Source organism: Microtus oregoni, unplaced genomic scaffold (assembly GCF_018167655.1).
Source record: "Microtus oregoni isolate MIOR12 unplaced genomic scaffold, Mior012 000048F_ref0000485, whole genome shotgun sequence".
Lineage (NCBI taxonomy): Eukaryota > Metazoa > Chordata > Mammalia > Rodentia > Cricetidae > Microtus > Microtus oregoni.
In genome coordinates this window covers 5,372,033-5,393,004 of record NW_024543222.1, presented here as the reverse complement: position 1 = coordinate 5,393,004, position 20,972 = coordinate 5,372,033, and the positions used below count along the sequence as shown (strand labels likewise).

Below are 20,972 nucleotides of genomic sequence, written 5' to 3'. Positions count from 1 at the left end.
AGCTCAGAATGCTCTCCTGGGCTCCATGGCTGCGCCCTCCTCTGCCCCTCTGCCATGCCAGAAGTTGGGGCAGGAGGATCTCAAATCCGAGTCCACCTAGACTCCATAACTAGTTCCAGGCTAGTCTGGACAATTATGGAGACCTTATCTGAAAACAAAACAGAAACAGAGTCCTTCCTCATTTAGCTGCAAACATGCCGCCTCTGCTCAGATGGCTGTGGGGCTGTGACCCCAAGCCTAGTGGCCCCTGAGTATGACATTTGCAGGGTAAGCTGCACCTTGCCCCTTGTTTGGGAGCTGGCAAGGACAGCCACTGCCACCATCCTTTCGTTTCGGTCTGTGTAGGCAGATGTTCCTCCGGGATTCACTTAAGGCCAAAGCAAAGGACGGGGGTGCCTCTATACCCACCTAGCCAGACAGACATCCTGGGAAGTGGGGGGCTATGAGCCCAAGAGAAGACACTGATTTCCTCCTCCTGCCCCAGGGCCAGGCTGGGAGGAGACGGTATCTGTTCCCTGTTTCCAAGGCCCCATTGTTCTGCCTTGCCTTGCGGTTGGGACCTTACAAGCTGATTCTAGCTCAGAGACAAACCCCTTCTCTTGTCAGGTGCCTGGGGATCCTATTGGACAAAGTGGCAGCCTGGGGCTCTAAGTCTCTGGTTTCCTCACTGCAAGTGATTTCAGACTTTAGGAGAATAATCAGGGAAGAAAAAAATGAATTGGTTTGGTTCCCTTTTTGGAGTCCAGGTTGAGCCCCACCTGTCTGAAATTCAAGAGGCCTGAAGTATTTGGGATTTTAGAGTCTGGGGGTTTCTGTTTGGAGTTATTTGTACAGAGCTTGTTGCTCGCGGGCTAAGATTTGAGTTTTCAGATTAGAGAAACTGAGGCTGCAGAAAGACTTGGAGTGGAGAGCCAAAACTCAGGGAAAACTAGAACAGGGCCAGACGGAACCAGGCTGTGTGTGCTTTCCAGCACTATAACAAATCACCGAGATCATCAAATTTATGAAGAAAAGGATCTGCACACCTATAATCCCAGCACTTGGTAGGTGGAGGCAGGAGGATCAAGAACTCAAGGTCATTCTCAACTTCATATCAAGTTGGAATTCAGCCTGTGCTTCCTGAGACCCTGTCTCAAAAATAAAATATTTTTTTAAAAGGAAAGCGAGAGGGAAGAAAGACAAAGACTGGTTTGGGTTCGGCGTGGTTTCCACTCATGCTAGTTGGTCTCGTTGCTTTGGAGCCTTTGATCTGAGAGGTCTTGGTGAGCCCACATGACGGGCAGAGCTGTTCACTTCGATGTATGCAGAAGCAAGGGAAGAAAGAGTTCCAGTGTCCCCTTTGAGGAAGGGCGCTCCCGCATGACCTAAAGAACCGTCACACACCTAACTATCACTTCCCAGTATCACCAGGTCTATGGCCATGGCCTTAATATGGATCTCTGGGGAACATCTGTCCTTGGCATTCCCCTGGGGCAGCAGTCTCATGAGCTCCCTGGGTCTGTGTCAGTGTGGAACAGCTTTTCAAGCCCAGCTGGCCAAGTGCTACTTCCTCCTGCAGAGACCTTCTTCTCAGTGGCTATCCCAGGGCCAGACTCCTAGCCCCGTCCTTACCTCCCATAGGTGTCTGCAAACACCCAGAAGATGCAGGTGGACCTAGAACAGCACCTGGCTCCGCTCAGCGAGATCTTTGCTGCTCGCGGTGACTACATCCAGACCCTGAAGTTCATACAGCAGATGGCAGGCAATGTCGTCAACCAGCTCTCAGGACTGCCCGTGTGGAGGGAGGTCACCACGCAGCTGACTGAGCTGTCCCACCAGACTGCCTATGTGGAACACTACAGGTGAGAAACTGGGGAGGCACTGGGAGGACACGGAAGGCTACGGATGCCGAGCCAGCCCCTCCCCGCAGCCTCACTGTGTAGCACCTCAGCAATACAGGGCTAAGGGGAGCCACCCCACCATGACCACATCTATTATGTCCCTTCCTCATGGCTGTGACTAAATATCTTGACCCAAACAACTGAAGGAAGGAAGAGGAGTTTATTTGGGCTCATGGCTTGAGCGTGGTCCATCACCATGGCAGCAGGAGCATGAGGCAGCTGGTCCCATCACATCCACAGTCAGGAAGCGGAGCAATGTCTGCTGGTGCTTGCTTTATCCTTTTTATTCAATGGCTCTTCCTGCTTGTCTTAGTTGGGGTTACTATATCTGCGTTGAAATACCATGACCAAACAGCAAGTTGGGGAGGAAAGGGCTTATTCTGCTTACACTTCCACATCACTGTTCATCATCAAAGGAAATCAGGGCAGGAACTCAAGCAGGGCAGGATCTGGAGGCAGGAGCTGATGCAGAGACCATGGAGAGGTTCTGCTTGCTGGCTTGCTCCCTGTGGCTTGCTCAGCCTGCTTTCTAATAGAATGCTGGGCAACCAACCCTGAAATGGCACCACCCACAATAAGATGGACCCTCCCCCACCAATCACTAATAAAGACAATGCCCTACTGGCTTGCTTACGGTCTGACCTTATGTGGGCATATTCTCAACTGAGGATCCTTCCTCTCTGGTGACTCTAGCTTGTGTCAAGCAGTCATAAAGCCAACCAGCATATCACCTCAATTAATATAATCTACAAAATCTTGGGTCATTGAGATAGTTCAGCTGGTAGAGGCTTCTGGCACCAAGCTTGATAACCTGAGTTCAATTCCAAGACCTCACAGGACAGAAAGAAAATTGGCTTCTGCAAGTTGCCTTGTGACCTACACATGTATTATGACATGTGTTGTGTATGTATACACACACACAAAAATAAAATCTTTCTCAGACATGCCCAAAGATTTGTCTCCTGGGGAAGTCTAAGCTCCACCAAGTTGACAATCTAGATTAATGGCCACAGCAACTTAGGCCTCCAGCATCTGTTTATGTCCCTCTGTAACCCCATCCCTAGTGATGTCACTAAACTTGGGTCATAGGCCCCAGACTGGCTGCCCTCCTTCTGAATACAGAGTCTCAGAAGGGTCACTGTTGAGAGCCAAGGAAGGAGACAGCTGTCACTGTCCTGGGTTGACATTCACCCAAATGGTAGCATGGACTCATATAATGTGCGTGCATCGTGTGTGACATGCACGTCATTGTGCTCAAAGGGTCAGGGGTCCAGTATCATAGACATGGGGTGGAACAGATATGTGGGTCTTGCATGGCAAATGTCAGCTCTTTAAATCCCACCCTCACCCAAACGACTTGGCACCTCTTCAAGCCACTGACGAAGAGCAGAGCCTCTGCCCAGCATTGCACAATATAGCCTTGGTTTTCTGGATTTGTGTCCTATTATATCATAAAACCCCACCCGGGAGACTGCAGCTGGGGGCTGAGTCCAGAGGAAATGTTCAAGGCCTCCCCCATCAGACTCCCTTTCCCAAAGGGAAGCACTCACTCAGGCCTGAACTCCATGTGCCTATCAGGGACCCATCTGGGCAATGCTCCCATCCCCCATCCCACAGACCTTGAATTTCCTTGATATCAGAGATATTCTAGATGGACAGGGCTCCTGGGGTTACTCCTTTCAGACATGGGCAAGATGTCTTCCTCCTTGGGGACCGAAAGGAGCTGCCAACTCTGAGGAGACAATCTGCCCCCACATCAGAGCCAGTGGAGTATATTCATAGGGGTGTCCTTACTAACCTGACTCTTTCCCTGGAGTTCATCTGGCTAATCCTGTGGACGTTTTAGTAAAGACCATGATAAAATGGGTATAGATTTTATATATCAAAAGAGGCTCCTTATTTGGGTCAGGTTAAGGAGCAAGGGTAGTTCAAGCAGGGCTCTCGAATGCTGAGGGTCACTTCCCCTTCTCTGCTTGGGTTTGTAGCTCACAGGCTTCTCTGGGAGGCTTCCCAGAAAGGTTTCCCAACAGTTCTACTCCCAGGAGCACTTTACTGGGGAGACACATCCAGCTCCAGCGTGGAGGGGATAACAAACCGAGTTACTGCCTGGGGCTGAGATGTGGACACTGGCTTACCGATGCCGGATGTGGTGGGGTGAGGGGTGAAGCCGGCAGCATTAGTTCAGCAGGCAAGAGCCAAGTTTATGGTGAGAAGTCCCTCCCCCAGTTCTCAGAGGCTCCCGTGGGAAGACGCATCCGCCCGGGGAGCTGTTTCTAGGAACCACTTACACAGGCAGTGGTTGCAGGAGCTGCAAAAGCACAGCTGTGGAGGGGACAGGAGCCCCTCTGCATCTGGATTTCCTGCAGATGGGAGAGGAGAAGGAAGGAGCAACCCAAGATTTAGGTTGGGAGCTTGGAACCCATGTTTTGGAGGGTGTTGGGGCTGGGGGGTGGGGCTATGCCTCTAGAAGGAAGGAGAGTATAGGGTTCCCATGCAGCTTCTGGAAATCTTAGCCACCGTGAGTCCGTAGCATAGGGCGCTAACACTAGATGGATCCCAAGTTCCTTTCAACTCTGACTTTAAAAAAAAAAAACTTGAGTGGCAGGCCAGCTCAATTCATGTCCCCAAGCCATAGCCCCATTTCTGGGACCCCAGAGACCTGCCATGGGGTACCTGCTGCTCTGGGGGTTGAGGGTTTTAATTAAGCCCCTTCTTTTAGGCATCAAACCTCCATTCACAAAGACAGAATCTTACTTGGCCTCTGGGGACCTCCAGCTTGCTCCATCTTCCTCAGAGCCTCTGTCACTTCCTGTCAGCGCTATCATGCCCTGCTTACATCCAAGGTCCGATCTCCAGCACCGCATAAAATGTATGGTGGTTCAGGCCTGTAATTCCAGCACTTGGCCCGCGAAGGCAGAAGAATCACTATACTGCACTGTGTATCCCATGCAGGCTCCACGTGTAAGATGGGAGGCCTTGGGCAAGACAGGCAGGCATCCCTCAAAGAAGGGGGCCTCTCAGAGGCTCTCCCTGATCTGTGACTGCAGTGTCAGGCCTTACCAGATCTGCTCTCTGAAGGTTCTAGAGACAAAGCGGAGCATCCAGGAGCTGCCTGATCGATTGCAGGAAGGGAACTGCAGACAGAGCCGTGCAGTCCACTATGAACGCTTCCAACCGTGTGTGTCAGAATTAAAATTTGGCTGGGCGGCTGGGGTGTAGCTCAATGGCAGAACTCTTGTTAGCATCTATGAGGCCCTGGACCTGCTCCCCAGCCTCAGAGAAAATAGTAATATTGTTGGGTGGTAGTGGCGGCGCACGCCTTTAAATCCAGCACTCGGGAGGCAGAGGCAGGTGGATCTCTGTGAGCTCGAGACCAGCCTGGTCTACAGAACTAGTTCCAGGACATCCAGGACTGTTATACAGAGAAACCCTGTCTCAAATAAATAAACAGTAATATTAAGTAAACTGAGACATTCAAATCTTGTGATAGCTTTGTAAGCTGAGTTTGCTCTATAACCCAGGCTAGCCTGGAACTCCCCAGAGCTGGATTCCAGGTGTCTGCCACCACCTTTAGCTTCATTTTCTCGCTTGCATAATTCACACCTCAGGTTCTTGGGTTCCCAGCAGGCATCTGTGAATAGTGGTGAATAGAGTGGACAGTATAGATATAGACTGTTTCCACCATGATGGAAAGTTCTAGTGCCCAGTACTGGTCTAGGTATTCCATTGGATGGTTAAGGCAAGGGGTAGGAGAATTTGGGATGCAGCTTCAAGCCCCTCAGGCCCACAGCCTCTGGACTGTGCTCTCGCTGGTCCTGGCTGCTGTTCTGGCCTCCCAACAGCAGCAGGTGTGTGTGTGTGTGTGTGTGTGTGTGTGTGTGTGTGTGTGTATGGGGGGGGGTTCTGTTATATTGATCCTCACCTTCTCTTTGCCTTCACCTAGGTGGCTCTCCTACCTCCTTCTTTTCATTCTGGACCTGGTCATCTGCCTCGTCACCTGCCTGGGACTAGCCAGGCGCTCCAAGTGTCTCCTAGCCTCGTGAGTAGCCCTGTTTATGGTCCTGAAGCAAAGAGTTGGGCGGGAGGCCCCTTATAGAGGGAGAAGAGGGCCTAGGCAGGTCCTGAGAGAGGTAGCAGCCAGGATGACCCTCCTCAGCACCAGCTCCCTTGCAGGCAGGGGCTCCTCGTGTGTCACATGCTCCACACTCCAGCTGTCTCTGTAAGGTCACAGCTGGGTCTCTTCAACCCTGGGGTCCACTGGGATCCACAGCCCTCTCCTACCTGTTAGCAGAGATGGGATGGGTGGGGGGAGTCGATGCATGACGGAGATGGGGTGGGGTGGGAGGGCAATGCATGGCCAGGCAGGGCTCTGCCTGGGAGGGAGGATGCTGAATCCAGGTAGGATGACAGCAGACTCCCCCCTGTCCACCCCGCTGAGATCCCAGAGTGTCTGCCTCTCTCCTAGCATGCTGTGCTGTGGGGTGCTGACCCTGATCCTCAGCTGGGCTTCTCTGGCTGCTGATATGGCTGCTGCAGTGGTAAGTAGAGGAGATTGTGGGTGGCTGGTCTGACCAAGACAGTCTGTCTGTCCTGTCCTATTCAAAGACCCTTGCAGGCTACCTTTGGACTCAGTCCCTTACCTACCATCCCAGAGTCTTGAACTAAAGAGACTTGGCTCACTTTGGTCCTGGCTAAGAGACAGGAAGGGGTTTGTCCAAAGTTACAGGGCTTCAGGGACAGAGCCAAGACAAGACACCCTGCTTGTTTGGGCATGTAGAGAACGCGTGGGTGGCTGGGTAGCTTTTGTGCGAGTGTGAAAAGCTAAACTGGTGGAAGCTGGGTGGGTTCCTTTACCTGCCGCCAGACACCGGGTACGAAGAAGGTGGCATCTCCTACCTTCTGTCCCTGCAGTCTTTTGCCCTTACATTCACATGTGCTCTGAAATACACGTGTGTGCTTCTGTATGTGATGCCTCAAATGTTATGGAAAAGTGAAGGATTTCCTATGTAGGCAGATCATCATAATGTGGTATGAATCACTAGTTATAGGTGCTTGCTCGCTCTATGTGTGTGTATGTTGCTGCATGTCTGTGTGAACATGCATGCACATACAACTGCACACATGCTGAAGAAGACACTTCACTAGGCGATTTCAAGGAACCGCTCTGCTCTGAGGGCTGTAAGCCAACCCTGTGGTCTGCCCCTGCTCTTCCTTACCCACATCACACCTTGCCAGGTGTCCCTAGGGGTGGCTGAGAGCACTGGTCTTGGGCACTGGTCTGTCATATCCATGAGATAAATGGCCCCTGGTGCCACCTGGCTCTGCCACTTTTGATAGAGGCCTGTGTAGAAGTGCTAAGGAGCCAGCTCTGGTGACACAAGTCTATGGCTCCAGATGCCCCGGAGACCGAGGCAGGACTGCAAATTAAAGGCCTGTGAGCAACAGAATGAATTTAAGTTTGCTAAGTAAGACCCATCTTGTAAAGGGGCCAGGAGGCTGTGGGGCTAGAGAGACAGCTCAACTCCTAAAAGCACCTGCTACTCTTTGCAGGGGACCCAAGTTTCATTCCTAGCACCCATGTGGTGTCTTGCAGCCATCCATAACTCCAGTTCCAGACTATTAAATGCCTTCTTCTGACTTCTGAGCAGGACACCAGACACACATGTGGTACATACATACATACACACACACACACACACACACACACACACACACACAAACACACACACACACAATAAATCTAAGGTTGGGGGATGGGACTGGAAACATAGCTCAGTGGCAGAACTCTGTCCTATTAAGAAGCTGTAGGTTTGAGCTCTACTACTGTAAAAGGGGAGAGGGAGGGCTGAGAATGCCCAGTTAGTAAGCTTACTGACACAGATCATGCTGTGTTCGATCCTCAGCACTGGGTCCACTGGCCATGATGGTGTCCATTTGTTATCTCAGCACTCGAGGGGGTTAAAGGCAGGGTTTTGTAAGTGTAAGACTAGTTCGTGTTACATGAGGTCCTGTCTCAAAGCCAACAAAAACAAGACGTGGGCATCTCTTGTCTCCCCTTTCTGTGCGGCGACCACACACCAAGGCCTGGTGCCGAAAAGACAGTGCTGGAGCCCAGGCTGTGTTCAAAGCATCCTAGCGGCCTTGGGAGCTGGGAGGTTGTAAACACTGTGGGGAGGGGCTCCGCTGCCCAGAGTGATGGGCACAGCTGCCTGGCTGGCTGCCTCTGCTCCAGAGACAAGTGCAGGCACAGGGAAGCTTTCCGTGCTGAGCCTACGGGACTGGGTCCTGCTTCTGGCAGCCTCTGCCTTTTGATGAAGCGATGGCATCCAGCTTGCCACCGTGAGCTGCCCCTTGGAAGCTGGCACCCTTCCCACAGGGGCTTCTCCCATCAGGCATCTCGCCGTTCAAGGAACCCACTGGTCGTTTTATCTGCAGCCGGGTGCCATGGAATGCCAGGGAGCTGGGAGCCATGCCATTTCCCTAATTCCTTTAGTCAGGCCCTTGTGCGGGAGAGGCGGGTGCGAGGGTTCTGAATGGGTCTTTGACAGAGCCGAGGCTGCTGTGGCATTTTAATAGGAAAAGGGGTAAGGAGGAGCTGCGGGTGTGTGGGGGGAGGCCACCAGCTGTCAAGGGGTCATTGTGCAGAGTTTTGTGTTCCTCTACTGTCGCCCTGCCCTCTGAGGCCTCTTTTGAGGGCAGTGGGGCCAGATTCACACTGTTGCCCTTCCCCCAACCTGCCAACCAGGCAGGGCATCCATAGGATAGAGTGTGGACACTAAGAATTCCAGGACACGCTGAGTTGGGGGAAGGCTGAGAACTGGGGACCCAAGCTCAGAGCCTCCAGACCCGTGGTCCTAGGCCCTCACTGCTGGCCTTCCTGACCACCCCTATGTAGTCAGTAAGAGCCACAGACAAGCTTTTAGGTGCCGGGGGCTCTTTGGGCAGAGGAGAGGCAATGCCAAGAAGGAAGAGAGCAGGAGGAGTCTCCACAGCTGCTTTGACCGCAGCAACGGTAACAGACAGAACACTCCCAGAGCACGCAGGCCTGAGGGGCAGCAGGCCCACCTCCTAGGTCGGAGGCAGTAGCATTGCTTCTAGAGCCCCTAGTCTTAGCCTCGTCATCCCTTCATCCCTTCCCAGCCCAGGACCCCTGGAAAGTCTCCACGCCACAGTGCTCTCCTGTGTAAAATGGGGAGAAGAGTAGTGTCGGTGCCTCAGACGGCACGCAGGGATTACTCGACATGCGGTAGCCATCTCGGCTTCTAAGACAGTTTCCACAGTTCTGAGGGTCACAGGCATGACTCCTTCAGACACTCAGGAGCTTCCTGCAGGCTCAGCCATCACCTGGCCTAGCTCACCTGGGCTAGCCTCTGGCAACTCCTCCTACCCGTCCTACTTGCACTCACTAAGTGACCCTCTTCCCGACACCCTAGTCACCCACGCCTTTCAATCCTATTGGCTATTGAAGGAATACTGTATGAACACATACATGCATACACATGTATGCCTGTGCACACACGTGTCTATATCACCTTCACTGGTAGATCTGGATTCTCACAGTAAGCCATGTACCCCACACTATCTTAACCCACTTTCCCAGGAGATGCGGGCTAAAGCTCAGGCCTGGCTTAAGCAGAGAGGAAGCGAAGTCTCAGCATAGGTGAAGCCTCATAAAGGGGTTCCTAGTTCCCCATCTTTGGACCCTAGGCTTCTTGAGGTGTGACTCCATTTACCATTATTCTCTACAGCAACCCCAACCCGGCTCCCCATCTCTGCTAATCCAGCCAAGGGGTGAGGGTGCACCGCCGGGCCTGCTGGTGCTGCGGCTCTGATAATAATAGGCTCGCTGATTTATTATGTATGTTGGTGGTTTGTGTGTAAAACCATCCTCTGCGATCCTGAGTGCATGTGGGCGATCGCATACGTTGGGGGGAGGGTGGTCGTGTCTGTGTTGGGGAAGAGATGAATGAAGGTCAGGGTACTCTGGAGAAGTTTTGAATCTAGAGGAGCCTATTGCTCCCCAATGCCCCCCCCCACATTTTCTACACTCAGTACCAAGACATAAACATACACCCCTGACAGGTACCAGACCTCAGTCCTAAAGCCATGCCCGCATCTAGAAAGAGCTCAAAAGCCAAGTATTGATTCAGTGGGTAAGGGGTGATGCTGCATTTAGACAGAGTATACTCCTCGTGTTGCAGGACCACCTGCAGGATTTCCAAGCTCGGGGATCATGCACCAGAGAAGTGGGTAGCCCCTTAGTACGGGGCACAGAAACCAGAGTTTGCCCCTGCTGCTCTGAGAGGTGGAGCGCCCCTTTTCTCCAGTTCCCCATTGCACCCCAAGTCAGTTCTAGGCTCAGAACATGGCATCCTCTCGCAACTCCTCTTTCATGCAGTCACCCTGACCCTAGTGGTCCCTTAGCCAGCCCAACGCTCCAACTCCAGTTCTATTCCTCTGACTCCCTGCCCCTGGTCTCAGCAATGGAAACCTGTCCCCAAAGGCCCCACGATAAACTTTTTCCTGGCCTCACCCGTCAGATGGCAAGTCAGAGCTAGGCATAGTGACACACATCTTTAATCCCAGCACTTCAGAAAGCAGAGGGCGCCGGGCGGTGGTGGCGCACACCTTTAATCCCAGCACTCGGGAGGCAGAGGCAGGCGGATCTCTGTGAGTTCGAAACCAGCCTGGTCTACAGAGCTAGTTCTCGAAAAACCAAAAAAAAAAAAAAAAAAAAAAAGCAGAGGGCAAGCAGATCTCTGAGTTTGAGGCCAGCCTGGTCTACAGAGTGAACTCCAAGACAGCTACACCGTTAGATTTTGTTTCGTTTTGTAAGTTGGGGACCTTCCAGGTGTTGATCACCAGAGTGTCCAGAGCTTGTTGAGAAGAGCAAATAAGCCTGAGAGGGAAAGGAACCCTCCCTCCCTCCCCTCCCCCCCAACTCACACCTGCAGCTGCCCCTGGGTTAATAGTCCTACGGGAGGTGAATAGAGTCATCAGGTCTCCACAACAGGCGAGACTACTCAGACACAAAAAGTAAGTAACTTGCCCAAAGTGACAGGCAGAAAGGAGAGGCAAGACTCAAACCTGATAATCAGACTCCCAGCGTCTGTTCTGCCCCGGGCTGGGTTAGAGATCTTGTGACCAGGGTAGCGGGAGTCAGGCTCGCTCCTCCCAGTGCCTGAGGGTCTGACCTTCCTCTCCCCACTCCTGTCTCCAGGGCACCAGTGACTTCTGTGTGGCTCCTGACGTCTACATCTTGAACAACACACAGAGCCAGATCAGTTCAGGTAGTGTATTCTGGGGCCTCTGTCCCTAGAGCCGTTCATTAGCTCAGGCTAAGCCTATGGGACCCAGCTACCTCTTCCTGCAGTCACCAAGCGTCTCCCTACCCAGACTTAGGTTTTTCTAGACCATTTCTTGGATAACTGCCTTCTTTGGGAGCTGGAGGGAAGAAGGGAGTGGGGCTGGACCACTGAGCAGGCAGAGGGTCCGGTGTCCTGTGGGCTTCCTGACGCGGATGCTGTTGCTTTGCAGAGGTGACCCGCTACTACCTGCATTGCAGTCAGAGCCTAAGCAGCCCCTTCCAGCAGGTACAGCTCCCCAAGTGCACCCTCATCCTTCCCACACCCCCTTATCACCTTCCTCTCTCTGGATCCTGAACCCTGCCGTGTACCACGATGGTGGACAGCTGGGCATCTCTTCCCTGTGGTCCGTCTCTTAGCCGTTCTCTGAAGGGGGCTTTGCTCTTGGTCACTGCATTCGATACCTTTCTCCTATGCTCCCAGTGTGCTCCTCCCTGGAGAGCTGGTCATTCTGCTGGTGCTGTGTCGGTGGGGATAGAGCCCAAGGTTCTGTTTTTCTCACAAGCTCCATGGCAAGCTCCATGTAGTCTGAGGACCACAGTTGAGTAGCTTGAAGCAAGAGGACAGTGGGACTCATAAAAAGCGAGAGGGATGTGAGGAAAGACGCCTTATGTGGGGAGGAGCATAATCCTACCATAGTGATTGGGTTGGCCGAATGGCTCAAAATCTGCATGCTGGGGAACAGTTTCCTTCTATGACTTAAAGTCCAGTGTTCCAAAACCAATGGAATCCAGCTTCTTAAGCCTGTCCCCTGAATCCAGAGTCCAAGAGCCCTTTACAATGGGCACAGCCTGTTCCTCCTGTATATTTGCCTGATGGTGGTGTGGCTACAGGAGGAAACGCCTCCTTGTAGCTGTGGGACTTCTGGGCGAACGGATTCTCACGGGAGGCTGTGGTCTCTCCACCCAGTCGCTGACCGCCTTCCAGCGCTCACTGACCACCATGCAGATCCAGGTCGCAGGCCTGCTGCAGTTTGCTGTACCCCTCTTCCCTACAGCAAAGGTAAGGGAACTGCCACACATAGCGACTGTGTCGGCAGGAGGGGAGTCCTCGCTGAACCCCCACTCCCATCCGCCCTTTCCTCTGCCACACTCCTACCTGTACCCTGGCCAGGTTGTGTAGGGGAGGGCATTCTGCCAGCTGTGCGTCCCTCACTCCCTGTGGCTCAGCCCTTCCCTCCTCCTACTGCAGAAAGACCTTCTTGGCATCCAGAGTCTGCTAAACTCCTCTGAGACCAGCCTGCACCAGCTGACTGCCATGTTGGATTGCCGAGGGCTGCACAAGGTACTAGGTGACTGACCGTGGAGGGTGTGGGAGACACCGGCAGGACACATTCTCCTAGAGAGAAGCCAGCAAAGACCTAGGAAAAGGACTTCCTGGCCTCCCTTCAGGCCCAGGAATGAGGCTGAAGCCAGATAGTGGGAAGGAGCTTTTTGATTCTCTCTGACGGCTGCAGGGGAGCACAAAGAAAGGAACTTAGGATATTAACTAGGAAGGTTGGGCAGGTTAGTTTTCGAATATTAGAACTCCCTAACCTAAATGATGAATGTATAGTTAACCATTGCCTAGACTTCCGGCAATGGTTATGGATGTAACCTGTTTCCAATTCTACAACTAGTCACCTGCTCATCTGTCTAGTTGGAAGTCAGCCTCCAGTGTCCAGCACACAGTGGGAGGTCAGCAAATTCCTGTAGAGCAGTCTGTCCCAAGGAGTCCCTCAAGTGGCTCTAGAGTGGGGACCCTAAAAAGCAGTGAACTGTGCTTTGGGTGGAGAGCAACCAGAAGATGGTAGGTGAAGGCAGGAAGGAGAGGGGCTTCCAGGGAAGGGCTCAGAATCTAGGCTTTGCCACCCATCCCTCTGCAATGGCATGTCCCTGTTTCCTTAGGACTACCTGGATGCCCTCACTGGTATCTGCTATGATGGCATTGAAGGCCTTCTGTTCCTTGGTCTCTTCTCCATCCTGGCTGCCCTGGCTTTCTCTACCCTGACCTGTGCAGGACCTCGAGCCTGGAAATACTTCATCAACAGGTAGGGTACCAGAAAGGTGGCCCCCTGCAGCATGGAGGCTTTCTATGTAGGGGACACCGATGAGCTAGTACCTGAGACAGAGGAGGGCAGCAGAGGGTGTGGCGGGCTGGATGGATTTCTCTAAGGATTAAAATAGATCCCCGCAAAAGTAACTGGGCCAAAGATGGTGACAACCCTCCTGATACTGCCCTGTATCCCTTGCTCTGCTTCCTAGGCAAGACTTTGCAAGGTGACGTGATGAGAGGGAGGCCCCAGAAAATAGCAGGGAGGGTCAAAGATGTTATTGTTAAGATAGAACCTGTAGCTGGGCGGTGGTGGCACACGCCTTTAATCCCAGCACTCGGGAGGCAGAGGCAGGCGGATCTCTGTGAGTTCGAGGCCAGCCTGGTCTACAGAGCTAGTTCCAGGACAGGCTCCAAAGCCACAGAGAAACCCTGTCTTGAAAAAAACCAAAAAAAAAAAAAAAAAAAAAAAAAGATAGAACCTGTAGGCTCCTTATGGAGAGAGACAAAAACGAGATTTCAGGACCTTAGGGATGGATAAGATAGGGTGAGTGGGTCACCTCCCCACCGCCGTGTCTGCAGCCAGTATGGTACACTACCTGGAAGAGGTGGACATGGAACTGGAGTCAGGTGGAGTAAGTCGTACCCCTGAGGGCCATGCTTTTGTAGTTGCTAGAGAAGATGTATACGGCCCGAGTATCTTAGGAAGAGAGATTGGGGTGCATAATAGGACCTTGAGCCTCATCCCTCATGGCTGACCAACTTCTACATCTTGTTCTAGGGACAGAGACTATGACGACATTGATGACGATGACCCTTTCAACCCCCAAGCTCGGCGCATCGCAGCCCACAACCCAGTGAGGGGGCAGCTACACAGTTTCTGCAGCTACAGCAGCGGCCTTGGCAGCCAGTGCAGCCTTCAGCCTCCTACCCAGACCATCTCCAATGCCCCTGTCTCCGAGTACATGTACGCACAGTAGAGCCCTCCCAGCCCCGGAGTGAGGTTGGGTTTATAGACAGAGTGGTCCCCAAAAACACTTGCGGGAGGTCACACATCAGAGGTCACGGGTTGCCTGATAGGAGACCCCTCCACAGCCATGTATGCTGGAGAAAAGCACGCTACAGATGTCAAGATGTGGACTTTTGCCACAAGCCCTCAGGTCAGTCCCAGGCCTGAGAAGCTAAATTTCTCCACGCCATAGTGCTCCTGGCATCCGTCCTTCATTGGTGGTCTCTTCCCTGGTCCCCTTGGAGCAGTGGTTCTCAACGTGTGGAGTATCAGATATTTACATTACGATTCATAACAATAGCAAAATTAGAGTTATGGAGTAGCAATGAAATAATTTTACAGTTGGGAGTCACCATAGCATGAGAAACCATATAAAAGTGTCAACAGCAGAAAGGTTGAGGACCACTGCCCTAGAGCGTTCTTTCCTTTCTATTTTATTTATTTATTTATTTATTTTAAATTTTTGAGGCAGTCTCACGCTGTAGCCTAAACTGTCTTCAACCTTCCCATGTGCCGGGATTACTGGTGTGAGCTGCCACCCCCCCCCCCAGCTCTTTTCCCTTTATTGCCCTTCCCACAATCCCTCCATCATACCCACCTCCACCTGCCACCACCACCACCCTCGGCTTCCATGAGCACAAGTTCATGCACACACACCTGATCTCTCCTCTCGGCCCACAGGAACCAGGCCATCCTCTTTGGTGGGAACCCACGATACGAGAACGTGCCACTCATCGGGAGAGGTTCCCCTCCACCCACAGTAAGTATTCCTTCCATGGTGGCAAAGTCCCTATCAGGGACATAATCAAAGATAAAACCTGTCAACACAGTGCGTGATCCCCACAGAGATAGAAAAGAAGGCAACAGCTTTGCTGTCAAATAAGTATCAAAGCAGGCTGCCTCACGTGCCACGGGACATAAAGACACAAAACAATCTCACCCTGCACAGCTGTCCTCAAGATAAATGGCCTCGGTCCTCAATCAAGAGGACCAGCAAAGAGCATTTGTCCCACTGGCCCATCATAAATCCACCCTGTAGTTAGAGTAACATGCTTGTCTGGTCATTGTTTTCACTCAGAGGGAAAAGCAAATTTCTCATACATGCCATAGTCAGGGGGCCCCTTAACTCATAGCTCACTGTATAGCCAAGGCTGTCCTTGAACTTCTGATGCTCCGGCCCCTACCCCCAAGTGCGGGCTTCACAGGCTTGCGCCTCCCGTGGTTTATGTAGTAGTGACTTAGAGACTGCACCTTTAAAATCCCATCCTGCCTTCTGCTAGTCAGCTTTCTAGACGGTTCTTTCTCCCTCCAGCTGTCAGGCCCCAGTGACACAGGCTGTCTTTATTATTAATCTAAGCCAAACATGATTTGGGAAAATCTACTGCGGGAAAAAGGAATTAATCGCTATACTGCGATTGTAAATAAAAGGGATTTCTAGGTTACCTTCTGTTTGAGACAATCAGGCCACTCGCCACGTCCTCAACCAAGGTAAACAACAGCTGACCTTATTTGCAAGGCTGGAGGACGGAACAGCCCTCATTGCCTTGGCAAAGGTGATTACCAGCTGTCCCATCTCAGCCAGCCTCAGAGGAAGAGTCCCACCCTCTGTCCCTGCTGGGGATATCTGGAGAGATGGGTACTGATGCTGTTGTCCATGGAAACCAGCAGGATGAGGATGTGGAACACATCTCAGGAAACACAGCACAACTGGCTGCCCTCCACCCCATGTGCCGTCTCTGAACTCTCAGCCCAAGCTGTGAGGTGGAGAGGGTTCTGCCTGTGCCTCCACCTCCCTCCAGAGTCACCGGAGTGGGTGAGTGAGAGGAAGCAAGGCCACCAACGACTCAGCCTGGAAAGTGTCTTCCCCTTAGTTCTGTCTCCACAGAATCTCTCTTGTGTTTCCAGACCCTTTCCTAGACCCCAGCAAAAATAACTCAGGGCGACTGTGAAGATTCCTGGGTTCAAGATCTTCACTGTCTTTATCTTCAGCTCTAAGCTCTCCCATCCCATAAAACAGCGGTATTCTTGTAAGCCCTGAACGGGGTGGTATTGGTGCTGAGAACTAGAACTCGGGACTTCACACATCCTCTGTCTACCACCAGGCTATACCCTTAGCCCCAAGAGATGGGCTTTACGGATAGCAAAGGACCAAGGAGAGCAGAAACAAGGAACAAAATTCTGATTGGTCTTTTCAAAGTTCTGTCTTGTAAAAGAGATCATTGTAGTCCTTACTGCTGGGTAAGGATTAAAGCAGAGGGAACCTCATGATCGCCCCGCTTGAAACTGACCCATTTCGAGGAATCCTGGCTGTTCTCAGTCATGTGGCACTTTAGCGTGAGTGACTCCATCTTGATTTTCAGTCTGGCCCAGTGCAGGACTCAGGTTCGATTCCTGGTCCAAAGCAGTGACCCCTTGTCATTTTCTTACAATAATAGTTGTAGAGTTTGTGTTTGTGTTTTGTTTTGGTTTTTTGGTTTTTGATTTTTCGAGACAGTATTTCTCTGTGTAGCTCAGGCTGTCCTGGAACTCTGTAGACCAGGCTGGCCTCGAACTCACAGAGATCCGCCTGCCTCTGCCTCCAAGTGCTGGGGTTAAGAGCGTGCGCCACCACCACCTGGCTTTGCCTCTGGCCTTTTATCGTTCTCTGTTCTATATACGTTTCTTTACTTCTTACCCCGTGGCTGGCTGTATAGCTGGGTGGCTGACCCCTGGAGTCCTCTCTCCTCCTCCTCTCATTCCTTGATCCTCCTTTCCTCTCTCTTCTCTATTTAGTCTCTCTGCCTGCCAGCCCCGTCTGTTCCTCTTTCCTGTCCATCTATTGGCTGTTTAGCCCATATTAGATCAATCAGGTGTTTTAGGCAGGCAAAATAGCACAGCTTCACGGAGTCGAACAAACATAGCATAAAAGAATGCAACACATCTTTAACATTTCACAACAAATAGCAGCACGGGGGTTCTCCTCAGACTCGCTGAAACAGACCCTCCCAGGGAAGTGGCCTGGGAGATTTGAAGTCTAACAAATTTAACAGGCAAGTTTGGGGACTATTGCTTTCAGGGGGTGGGTCTCATGCTTGTGTGTGCACTGGAATCTGTGGGCTTGTGGAATCTGGGCTGGGACCCAGGCAAAGCTGATGCTGGAGGCCTGGGAGCCAAAGTGGAGAGCCAGCACTCTCAGGCTGCCTTGCTCAGCGGTCCCAGTGTTCTAATGGACAGGATGGCCCTGTGTGTTGAAGGTGGCCTGTGCGCTGTGGGATGCTTATCTGGCTTCTGCTTGCTAGATGTCCGTAGTATCCCACCCTCAATCTTGCTGTGACAATTGGAGCATCATTAGATATTGTAGGTGTGTCTGAGAGACAAGATCACCTCATGGAGATGCCCTGGGCCACCTGAAGAAGCGCTCCATGTCCTTTCTACTCCTCATCCTACCCCAAGTGGCATGCTTGCTGTTGTGTGGGACCTAGACCTCAGAAAGGTCCCTGGGGTCAGCAGACCAGCAGCAGTCATGAGCTTGTCAAGAAATGTAACATGTCTGGCTGGGTGGTGGCGGCATGCACCTTCAGTCCCACCCAGCACTCGGGAGGCAGAGGTAGGCAGATCTCTGAGTTGGAGGCCAGCTTGGTCCACAAAGCAGATTCTGGAACAGCCAGGACTGTTACACAGAGAAACCTAAAAGCCTGTCTCAAAAAAAAAATCACCAGCACGGAGGCGCAGCGGCGGCGGCGCCAGACGCACGGAGGCGCAGCGGCGGCGGCGCCAGACGCACGGAGGCGCAGCGGCGGCGGCGCCAGACGCACGGAGGCGCAGCGGCGGCGGCGCCAGACGCGGCGCAGCGGCGGCGGCAGCACGGCGGCGGCGCCAGACGCGGCTGAGCGGTGGCCAGACCCAAGCAGCTGGGACAGGCTGCAATAAGGAGAGCAGATCGCCCTACTACAATTGAATCAAAGAGGTAGGCCTTTGGTTGGCCAGGTCACTGGCACAAGGGGAGCCTGGTCCTGTCCTGAAGATCCTTCGGAGGGGTGAGAGGGTTCTTGGCCTGCAGCAGGAAACACAAAAGAGAGTGAGGGCATTTTGTAAGCGGAGCCCTTGGCCAGCAGGGAAACCTGATCCGGTTTCTAAAGGATCCATTGGATAGGATCAATAGGAGGAGATGGGCAGGCGCCAAGGCAAGAACTCACCCAATAATCCGAAAAACAACATGAAAACATCTGAACCCAATGATCTTACAACAGAAGTATTTGAACAACCTAACACAGAAGAAGTGGAAAAAATCGACTTTATGAAGATAATAGAGTCCCTTAAACAACATGTAAAAAATGCCCTTATAGAAATGGATGAGAAGTACAACAAAAAGTTTGAAGAAATGAGTAAATACGTACATGATACCCTGGGAAACCAAGAAAAAACCATCAAACAGGTAATGGAAACAGTTCAAGAATTGAAAACTGAAATGAAGGCAAAGAAGAAAATACAAACTGAGGACCAGCTGGATATGGAAAATCTAGGCCAACGAGCTGAGTCTACAGAAACAAGCATAATCAATAGAATCCAAGAGCTAGAAGAAAGACTCTCAGATGCTGAGGACACCATAGAGAAAATAAACGAACAGATCAAAGAAAACAGCAAAGCCAACAAATTCTCAACACAAAACATTCAGGAACTATGGGACACAATAAAAAAACCAAACCTAAGAATAATAGGAATAGAAGAAGGAGAAGAGTCACAGCTCAAAGGCTCAGAAAATATTTTCAACAAAATTATGGAAGAAAACTTTCCCAACTTAAAGAAAGATATTCATTTAAATATTCAAGAAGCATACAGAACACCAAACAGACTGGATCAAAGAAAAACATCTCCTCGCCATATAATAATCAAAACACAAAATATACAGGTTAAAGAAAGAATATTAAGAGCTGCAAAAGAAAAAGGGCAAGTAACTTATAAAGGTAAACCGATCAGACTTACACCTGACTTCTCGATGGAAACTATGAAAGCCAGAAGGTCCTGGATAGAGGTTCTGCAGAAGCTAAGAGACCATGGATGCAAACCCAAACTACTATACCCAGCCAAGCTATCGTTCACTATCAACGGAGAAAACAAGACATTCCAGGATAAGAACAAATTTAAACAATACGTAGCCACAAATCCAGCCCTACAGAAAGTAATAGAAGGAAAATCGCAACCCAAGGAATCCACCACTGCCAACACTGCCTACAATAACCCAGGCATCTAATGGCCCTTCACGAGCACATCTCAAAGAAAGGAGACACACAATCTCTACTACCAAAAGCAATAAGAATAACCGGAGTAAACAACCACTGGTCATTAATATCACTTAATATTAATGGGCTCAATTCACCTATAAAAAGGCACAGGCTAAAAGATTGGATACGAAAACAGGATCCAACATTCTGCTGTTTGCAAGAAACACATCTCAACCACAAAGACAGGCACCTACTCAGAGTAAAGGGTTGGGAAAAGGTGTTTCAAGCAAATGGTCCTAAGAAAAAAGCAGGTGTGGCCATACTAATTTCTAACAAAACTGACTTCAAACTAAAATCAATCAGAAGAGACCGAGACGGTCACTTTATACTCATAACAGGAACAATTCATCAGGAGGACGTCTCAATCCTGAATATATACGCCCCCAATATAAAAGCACCTACTTATGTAAAAGAAATATTACTAGAACTCAAGGCAGACATCAAACCACACACACTAGTAGTAGGAGACTTCAACACACCTCTCTCTCCAAGGGACAGGTCAATCAGACAGAAACCTAATAGAGAATTAAGAGAATTATTGGAGGTAATGAAGCAAATGGACTTAACAGACATCTATAGAACATTCCACCCAAATAGGAAAGAATATACCTTCTTCTCTGCAGCTCATGGAACCTTCTCAAAAATTGACCACATACTCGGAAACAAAGGAAACCTCCACAGATACAAAAAAATCTCAGTGTCCACCTGTGTCTTATCAGATCATCACGGATTAAAGTTAGAAGGCAACAACCACGCTGCCCCCAAAAAACCGACAAACTCATGGAAACTGAACAGTCAACTACTGAACCACGCCTGGGTCAAGGAAGAAATCAAGAAAGAAATTAAAGTCTTCCTTGAATTTAATGAAAATAAAGGGACAACATACTCAAACCTATGGGACACAATGAAAGCAGTGCTAAGAGGAAAGTTCATAGCACTAAGTGCCCACTTAAAGAAAACGGAGAATGCATACATTGGGGACTTAAAAACACACCTGAAAGCTCTAGAAAAAAAAGAAGCAGACGCGCCCAGGAGAAGTAGAAGACTGGAAATAATAAAACTGAGGGCTGAAATCAACAAAATAGAAACACAGAAAACAGTCCAAAGAATCAATGAAACAAAAAGCTGGTTCTTGGAGAAAATCAACAAGATCGACAAACCCCTATCCAAACTAATTAAACGACAGAGAGAGAACACGCAAATAAATAAGATCAGAAATGAAAAGGGGGACATAACCACAGACACAGAGGAAATTCAGAGAATCATTAGATCTTACTACAAAAGCCTGTATGCCACAAAACTGGAAAATACAAAAGAAATGGACATTTTTTTAAATAAGTATCATATACCAAAGCTAAACCAAGACCAGGTGAATGATCTAAATAGACCGGTTTCTCGCGAAGAATTAGAAATGGTTATCAAAAAT

At 50.6% G+C, this 20,972-nt stretch overlaps 2 protein-coding genes across 2 annotated transcripts in view; both read left to right on the top strand.

Annotated features, from left to right (window-relative positions):
• The window catches only part of Ttyh2 (tweety family member 2), a 49,909-nt gene that overhangs the window by 22,348 nt on the left and 6,589 nt on the right, over positions 1–20,972 (top strand). Inside the window, exons 4-13 of the mRNA XM_041636175.1 lie at positions 1,621–1,841; positions 5,824–5,919; positions 6,346–6,418; positions 11,101–11,170; positions 11,418–11,473; positions 12,155–12,247; positions 12,437–12,529; positions 13,132–13,274; positions 14,058–14,243; positions 14,967–15,045. Of these exons, the coding sequence (XP_041492109.1) occupies positions 1,621–1,841; positions 5,824–5,919; positions 6,346–6,418; positions 11,101–11,170; positions 11,418–11,473; positions 12,155–12,247; positions 12,437–12,529; positions 13,132–13,274; positions 14,058–14,243; positions 14,967–15,045 (1,110 nt within the window). The remainder of the gene's footprint in view (positions 1–1,620; positions 1,842–5,823; positions 5,920–6,345; positions 6,419–11,100; positions 11,171–11,417; positions 11,474–12,154; positions 12,248–12,436; positions 12,530–13,131; positions 13,275–14,057; positions 14,244–14,966; positions 15,046–20,972) is intronic.
• Dnai2 (dynein axonemal intermediate chain 2) overlaps positions 14,414–20,972 on the top strand; it is a 54,368-nt gene continuing 47,809 nt past the window's right edge. Inside the window, exons 1-2 of the mRNA XM_041636174.1 lie at positions 14,414–14,436; positions 14,967–15,045. The gene's annotated coding sequence lies outside the window, so the exon portion shown is untranslated. The remainder of the gene's footprint in view (positions 14,437–14,966; positions 15,046–20,972) is intronic.